The sequence below is a fragment of the Lethenteron reissneri genome, chromosome 24 (assembly GCF_015708825.2).
Source record: "Lethenteron reissneri isolate LAM-NWPU_2019-01 chromosome 24, ASM1570882v1, whole genome shotgun sequence".
NCBI lineage: Eukaryota > Metazoa > Chordata > Hyperoartia > Petromyzontiformes > Petromyzontidae > Lethenteron > Lethenteron reissneri.
In genome coordinates, this window is record NC_083802.1 from 16,909,757 (window position 1) to 16,918,055 (window position 8,299).

At 48.9% G+C, this 8,299-nt stretch overlaps 1 protein-coding gene across 1 annotated transcript; it reads left to right on the plus strand.

Annotated features, from left to right (window-relative positions):
- Positions 1-1,542: 1,542 nt before the first annotated feature.
- NDUFA13 (NADH:ubiquinone oxidoreductase subunit A13) lies at positions 1,543-6,888 on the plus strand. The gene is made up of 5 exons (XM_061558496.1): positions 1,543-1,701; positions 4,356-4,434; positions 4,574-4,645; positions 5,091-5,160; positions 6,287-6,888. Exons 1-5 carry the CDS (start codon positions 1,608-1,610, stop codon positions 6,404-6,406), a joined length of 435 nt encoding a protein of 144 aa, XP_061414480.1. The 5' UTR covers positions 1,543-1,607; the 3' UTR covers positions 6,407-6,888.
- Positions 6,889-8,299: the final 1,411 nt, after the last annotated feature.

Sequence of the window (8,299 nt, forward strand, 5' to 3'; positions counted from 1 at the left end):
TCTGTTTGTTTTACCCTTTCTTGTTTCATTATATGTAATGGCAGAGATTAGGGATTAATAAAGTACAACCATAACCACAATCATATAAACAGAAATCTTTTTTATAGCAATATATGGGGGGGGGGGGGGGGCATTTTGAGCATATTTGAATATATTATAATTACGGCCTTAGTTTAAGCAAACAGATAGTCCACTCATTTGAAGGCCAATGTAGACAAATTATTATCGAGGCTTCCCCCCCCGTTCCCTATGCGTACATTCTCAGTAGGCCCCCCATACGCAAGCGCACGCATTTGGGTAACCCCCCCCCTCCCCCCTCCATGCGTACGGACTAAATTGTGAGCACTCGGATACCAGCGGTCCCGATTATCGGCCCCTAATCGCTGAGAAATACCGGCTGAGTTGGGGGGGGAGAAGTGACTAATTAATTTTACCAGCCACAAAGACATTCAGTGCAGCAACAGCACCACCATGCGGCCAGTGATGGGATTACAGCCAGCGGTTGCCCGAGCTGTCTGCCCCCCAACCGACAACGCAGTCTAAAATTGCCTTCGGTCGCCCCCTCGTGTCTGTTAAAGTCATACATTTGTTAACGATTCATCGAATACTTGGAGAGGCGGGGCTGGAGAAGGAGGGAGGGGGGAGGGAGGAGGAGGGAGAGGGTAAGGGGCCGTCCATAAATGACGTCACGCGATTTTGGACAATTTTGGACCCCCCTTCTCGTCAGACCCGCCTCAAATATGACGTCACAAAGCTCTGCCCGCCCCCCCCCCAAAAAAATAAAACATGCTTCAAATCGCTTTCAACTATTGTCATTGTAGTGGGTATTTAATGTGGCGCTGCACTCTGATGTTGTCGGAGAAAACATTTATTAAAAAGTATATTTAATTCAGTAGAACGTGTTGTCTATATTTATTTAAAGTAATTTATGGACGGCCCCTAAGAGGGGGAGGGAGGGGGGGAGGAGGGGGGGAGGGAGGGGGTAGGTGGGGGGAAGTGGGGAAACAGGGGGTAAGGGAGGAGGGGGAGGAATAAGGAAGGAGGGGGTATGAAGAGGGGGAGGGAGGAGGAGGGAGGAGGAGGGAGGCGGGGGAGGAGGGAGAATGAGGAGGAGGGAGAGGGAGGAGGGGGGAGGGAGGAGAAGGGGGAGGGAGGAGGAGGAGGGGGAGGGAGGAGGAGGGGGGAGGGAGGAGGAGGGAGGCGGGGGAGGAGGGAGAATGAGGAGGAGGGAGAGGGAGGGAGGAGGAGGGGGGAGGGAGGAGAAGGGGGAGGGAGGAGGAGGAGGGAGGGAGGAGAAGCGGGAGGGAGGAGGAGGGGGAAGGGAGGGAGGAGGAGGGGGTAGGGAGGAGGAGGAGGGGGTACGAAGGAGAAGGGGGTACGAAGGGGTAGGGAGGAGGAGGGAGGAGGAGGATGAAGAGGGAGGGGGTGGAGGAGGGACGAGGGGGCGGGAGTAGATAAACTCCTCCCCCCTCACCGCCCACTAATCCAGACTCGACAAATCGTCAACCGATCCCCGCGTCCTCTCGCCGCGGGCCAGGCGAGAGCAGTCGATCGCCGAGCCGAGCCGGTGCTGGTGCCGCAGGGAAGGAGGTTGAACCATCACCGCCATGGCGGCGTCCAAGGTGAAGCAGGACATGCCTCCGTCGGGAGGTTACGGGCCCGTGGACTACAAACGAAACCTCCCCAAGAGGGGCCTGTCTGGTAACAAGGGGACTGTGTGGTGATCTGTGGCTTCACAAGCTGGGGGTGGTTGTTGTTGATTCCCCCACCCCTGAATTTGATCTCGGCACAACGAGGCAGAGGTCGCGGCCTAGGCTCTGACACTAAGGCCTTGGTGTTGTGGGGGTGTGGGGGGCTGTAAAGGTGCACACAGATTGTTAATGTCGGTGTTGTTGTTGTTATTCGTGTGTTCGTACGGAAATGAAGCGATGGTAATCGTCAACAAATGGCAGACGCGCGGAGATGAACACAAGGGCACGCGGACACCCACATCTTTGCGCATCCCATCCGTAACCTCCATCATTTTTTGAAGTTTACCTTCCACCCGTCCGCATTAATATCTACGTAGTTAATTAATCACACATTCACGTTGATCGTATACGCTCGTTGGTTGCGCGTCTCAAGGTGTCTCGTCGGCAATGGGCGAAAGCCTTAGCACCGCGGTGCCGGTGTCAAGTTGAAGACACCGCGACCCGGGCTCGTCTCGTGGTCTCGCTTGCCTCGTCCTCGTCGTCTACTCACCACGATCTCCAGCTACGCCAACGTAGCTGGAGGCTGGCGGCGATTCACAATTCGAATGCGCACAGTTAACACATTGTCCTGCTGCGGAGGGAGCTGGTAGCTCGGTCTATGGCCAGGGTCAACGGCGGCGTGGTGTATTCCGCAAATATGGCCGACTGTGAGAGTGGGCACAAGCCGGCGTGAGTAGGTTAAACGTTGAGTTTTATAAGGGCACCACGGGGTGACCAGCCCCTCGCCACCCAGCCCCACCCTCCCCACCCAGCCCCTCCCCACCCAGCCCCACCCCTCCCACCCCCCACCCAGCCTCACCCTCCCCACCCAGCCCCTCCCCACCTAGCCCCACCCCACCCATTTTTGGATGCACGACAGACGGGCACAATAATCCCCTGTGGGCTGGTGTAACCAGGAGGTTCCTACCAGTATAGGAGTCCTCTTATTCCTCCTGGGAGACGAGTCGATGCGAAGGGCGCTGTTGTAAACGGCTTGGGTTGTACACGGGAGAGTGTCACAATGCAGCACAATAATCATTAACAATATATTAAATAAAAAATGCCATGCTTAATAGTTTTTTTATTTTTAGAACGCGCGCGTTTTTAAATATATGCGATTATTGTTAGTGATTTGGTGATTCGTCAATACCTGGTCTTGCACTCTCTGCCTGGGTGACAAGTAGTAGCACTCTCTGCCTGGGTGACAAGTAGTAGCAACGTCTTTGCCACAGCCTGGCCAGCTGACTCAAAACTTCAAGGGCGTAATGAATCACATTGATGGATGGGGGACAAATACTATCACCAAGCATTGGAGAGAGCATGGCTTATGATGACTGGCCTGCTTTTGAAGAACGTGGTAAAGACATACGTTATGCCAACCGCTACTGTACAGCCCTTTTGTCAATCCACTGCTGGATGAGCCCCCCTCCCCTCCCCCATGCAAGTTGCAGGGGTTATTGACCCTTCATCAGCATATTGGTCAGTGCGTGTTGGTGAAGATGGAGAGCATAGACGGAGCATAGTATAGTCCAACAATAGATGTTTCTCCACTGACAACCAATGCTATGATATGCATGGTGGTCACCCAGCTAAGTAGTATCCAGGCTCAATTCAGCTTAGCTTTCCAGACCTAACGAGATCACGTGCATTATAGGTGATTAGGTCACAGGCGTATGCCACCTTTCCTTCGTGTAGTAATCACCTTTAAAGAGTCCCCCTTTGCTTTTGAGCAAGGCCACCCATGAACGGCTCCTCCAACTTAAATTCAATTCCAGTTTAACTGCATGAGTCCATGGAGATGTTTTTTTAAAAATATATTTTGCAAGACAGATACGAGTGACCTCGGTTGATGATGCACATTTGTTCACGTGTTTCCCACGTTATATATACATTTCTCTAACTTGTCACTGGGGATTTGTGGCTTGCTCTTGCTAACTATATTGTCTCGGGGGGTCATTAATGGCCCGTTTTTACAGGCTTAGGGCACGCTTTAGTAACGTCCACTGAAATTGTCGGCCAATATTCTTGAGCCAATTTCCCAGCGATGCATACACGCAAATCAGATTCCCATCTGCTGCATGGCACGTGACGGATGCTGATTATTACCGTGAGCCATCATTAATCCACCGCAGGATGAAAGCCTCCCTGAGCCATCACGTGGTCCTGTGATGCGACAATCCATTTAGCACCTGCACACAAGCTAATTTCGTGTCCACTCGGGCCTTTTAGCACATTTAGCAGCCAAGTAAATGATAGGCTCTGTGGCTCATTGTGGTGACCAGGGTTAATATTGCGCTGCCTGCGGATGTCAACTGTTTAATAAAATGTCACCGTAAAAAAATTGCGACTGTGTTTAAGCTGCATTGTGTCCTGGGCTCTGTCACCAAGGCCTGCCAGCACACTTTGGCAAGGCTGCTGAAACTTGCCTGTAAACAATGCTCAATGAAATATATATATGTAATACATTAACTCGAGAACTGTTGATGGTTTTCTCATTAATTAACACAAAGAAGTTGCGTTGTGTTTTTTTTCAGCCGGATTATTCAAGATATTCTGTACTTGTGCATTCTTTTTGATTCGCAACGTTAAAGATAATGCACAGTATACGCTTTTTGCTCCCAACAGGATACTCCATGTTTGCCATTGGGATTGGACTCATGTTATACGGCCAGTATAGGATTTTCAAGTGGAACCGAGAGAGAAGGTAAGCGCCTCCGCAGGATACACGCGCGACGTCGTGATCTCAGCACGCGGTTGCAATCCGCCATTGACAAACAACTCGCCGCTGGTATTGTTGCATTAACGTGTCCCCTGTCTCTGTGGTGCCCGCCCGCCGCATGCAGGCGGTTGCAGATTGAAGAGTTGGAATCTCGGATTGCAATCTTGCCCCTTCTGCAAGCGGAGCAAGATAGACAGTAAGACTTGTTCACCTGATAGAACATGCAAATATGAATGCACAATTACTCGTTTTTCAGTGTCCTATTTACGTTGTACAATTAACTCGATTTTCCTGGTTGTGGATTAAGTATGCGGGGAAAAAATACTTCAACACGTGCACTTGTTTTTAATAGCTGCTCCAGAATTGTGTTAGCTGTTCCTGAATTGTGTAGGCTCTTTGACCCAGTGCCTACGCGACTGCAAACATGTTGGGAAGCAAAGTGCTAACTTTAAGAAACAATATGAATAGATAACACATTCACACTCATTCCACGTTGGTAAGCAATACATGTTTTTATGTATTAATTTACCTACGTTGTCTAGGTCACCCCGCGCCTCGATAACCCTAGGTAATCGGGAGGTGAGCGTTGTTACATTTGGACATGAAAGTAAAGTGATACGTCCGTTGGGTTTCTGCGAAAGTGTTTTGCAGCAGGTGCGCGAGAACCTGGAGGAGGAGGCCAAGATCATGAAGGACGTGCCCGGGTGGAAGGTACGAACGTCCTGAATGTTACAAACAACTAAATAGTTTACCGATGTACTGTTAAAGCTGGGACGATGAAGTACAATGAAATTAATGATAACAAAGTGTATTCTTAAAATACAAATAGGAATTTTAAAATGATTTTCACTCTTGGTTTTATATTCCGGTTGAATGTTAAATCAACATTCTTATTTCCTCAATGAAACGTTTCGGAATGTGTTCGACCTCAGAAGGTGCTTTAGTCACTGCTGGTTTATCTTGGATCTACCCCATGTGTCCTTTGACATTAAGGTGGGGGTGCCAAGTGATGTCATTGGCTGTATGTGTTCGACCTCAATCACTTGACTGAAGGGTGTGTCTTTAATTGTACTTGTGACCTTTGTGATTGCGCTGGCAGTACGAACCGCAGCCAGCGGTCGAAACGCGTGGTGAAAAGCCTTTGTAATTACCGGCGAAATGCCGTACTCGATTTGTAAATATTGTGTGTTTACTCTACAACACACTGGTGTGCTGAACTGGTAACTTATTGCCATGTTTTATTTACATGACAAACGTTACGAATTGGCTGTGTCCGCTGATGGCGGGTTTAACGGCACATTTATATTTACGCCATCTAACCCAAAAAACCTCTTACGGATAATATTGGTCGCAAAAGCCTCCGACGTGTTCAACTGAAAAACCTTTAATGTCCGAGACGGCACCTTCTGTTTCAGTTCATGCCCAGCGGCAGTAGCAGCAGCAGCCGCAGCTGTTTATTTTAAACAGGAATATAGACTTTTTTTTCGATTTAAAGCTTTCGTGACTGCAGGGATTCATCTTCTTGGTTCTTTCGGTAAAGTCACGTAGAAGGGAAATAATAAAATAATAAAAATTAAATCAATAATTTTCACGACGTTTCGGCCACAATGCAAGCAGCCGTCCTCAGGTGAAGAACATGTCTTCCCGACAGACCTGTTCTCCTCCTGAGGGACGGCTGCTTGCATTGTGGCCGAAACGTCGTGAGAATTATTTTATTACGTGTTATTTTTATTATTTTCCTTCTACGTGACTTTACTGAAAGAACCGAGAAGAGGAATATAGACAACGTGAACTTGCTGCTTATCTTTCAAGGACGATGCCCTCTCTGCCCAACCAGGTTGGCGAGAGCGTGTACAACTCGAACCGCTGGCACACGCCCACCATTGACCAGCTCTACTTCCTGAGGGACGACGTGGACTTGGCTCGCGATAAGCTCAACCACCTCTTCCACGTGTAGCACAGCCTACCGCGATCACTCCTCAAAATGGCCATTTCGGGGAGGACGAAGAGGATAAGACGATCCACTCGTCTACTCTGTTCCACTTCAACATGAAGTTTTAGTCGTGGAGGAGTTAAGTAAAGTCTGAAGAACGCCAAAAGGTGGCAGTGTTGGATTTCCACGGCAGCGTTCTTGATTGCAGGATAGATCAAATTGCAGCCTTGGCTGGGAAGTTACCCGTTTCGACGTTTCTTTTAAAGTGCCGTTTCAATTACCACTAATGTGATGTTGAGATAATGTCCAAAGTGCTATCGTATTCATTAGATTGGCAAAAAAAAAAACCCAAGTTAAGGTGAGACTGAGTAATGCCGCCGTGGAAATGAGATTATGAAACGCTCAATGCATTCACGTGTTTTGCGGCTCCTTTGTTTTGTGTTGAAGGTACAGTTTGAGTCTGAATGTTACGTAAGCAACAATAATAAAACTAAACTGTCTCCTAATTTGTTGTTTTCCCCCACCCTCTGCTTATCTCTACATTTTTGAAATTCCTTCTCTTGGGCCCTGGCACTTGAATGATGAATATCAAGGGGGTGCAAGCGATAAGTGTGTTCACAAACACGCCTTTCGATTTAAAGCTTTCGTGACTGCAGGGATTCATATTCTTGGTTCTTTCGGTAAAGTCACGTAGAAGGGAAGTAATAAAATAATAAAAATAAAACATAAAATAATTCTCACGACGTTTCGGCCACAACGCAAGCAGCGTCTGAAGCTGCCTTTCCGACAGACCTGTTCTTCACCTGAGGACGGCTGCTTGCGTTGTGGCCGAAACGTCGTGAGAATTATTTTATTATGTTTTATTTTTATTATTTTATTACTTCCCTTCTACGTGACTTTACCGAAAGAACCAAGAAGTTGAACACGCCTTTGTTAAACGTAGGTTTGGGCCCCGTATTAAACGTATCACATTGACGCCAACGACTAAGCTCGTGCCAGGCACCGACTTGCGGGGTATTGCATACAAGAACACAGTCGGCTGCGATAAAATTACAATCCCTGTATAGAATACAAACTGTCCTTTGTTTACTCTGGGCTTTGGCGAGATTGTTTTTGTTCCATGCGATTGAATCGCATCTTGCTCGAGTTCCCCCAACAAGTGTTCACAATGGCACAGTTGTGTTCGTTTCAGCTATGCGCCAACTCCACGGTATACGGTCAGGGACGGGTTTAAACCCCTACGAGATGGGTATCGACAAGTTTGTTGCAGGAAGATGTAAACAAACGAGTGGACACAGCCGGGTTGTCGGCTTTTGTCACCTGCACGTCCTTGTCGCTCTGCCGTACATCGCCTAACGGGTCCCTGCTGCTGTTGGAACCATAAACGGGGATAAAACCCCGCAGTCAACCATCCCTGTCGGTGCACAGCTCTGCATGTATCTGGCCGGGCGATCGGAAGTTAAATACAGCCGGGGGGGGGGGGGGGTGGGTTCCACTCGCCATCAGATTCCCCTGCGCCACTTCTCGTTGCTGCACCAACGGTGAAAACTGCCACGATCGGTGTTGCATTGAGTTAGAATGAGCCCCCAAATCAATCCTTTACACCTGCTTATACAGGTAGGAACAACAGGTTCCACACTGCCCACCAGGGATTATTTGTCGTGCATGTGGGGCTGGGTGGAGAGGGGAGGGCTGGGTGGGGGCTGGGAGGGGAGGGGCTGGTCACCCCGTGGTGCCCTTATAAAACTCAACGCTTAACCGACACACTACACTATACACGACACGATACACTACACTTTTCCAGGTAGGAACAGGTTCCACACTGCCCAACAGGGATTGTCTGTCGTGCACGAATGCGCTGTCCAAGTTCCTACCTGCCCACTCCGAAGGAACGTGTTTTGCACATGCTAATGGATG

Coding starts and splice junctions, on each gene's coding strand:
- NDUFA13 (XM_061558496.1), top strand. CDS start 1,608: ATGGCGGCGTCCAAGGTGAAGCAGGACATGCCTCCGTCGGGAGGTTAC. Junction 1,702..4,355: donor CCCCAAGAGGGGCCTGTCTG/GTAACAAGGGGA, acceptor TGCTCCCAACAG/GATACTCCATGTTTGCCATT. Junction 4,646..5,090: donor CAAGCGGAGCAAGATAGACA/GTAAGACTTGTT, acceptor TTTCTGCGAAAG/TGTTTTGCAGCAGGTGCGCG.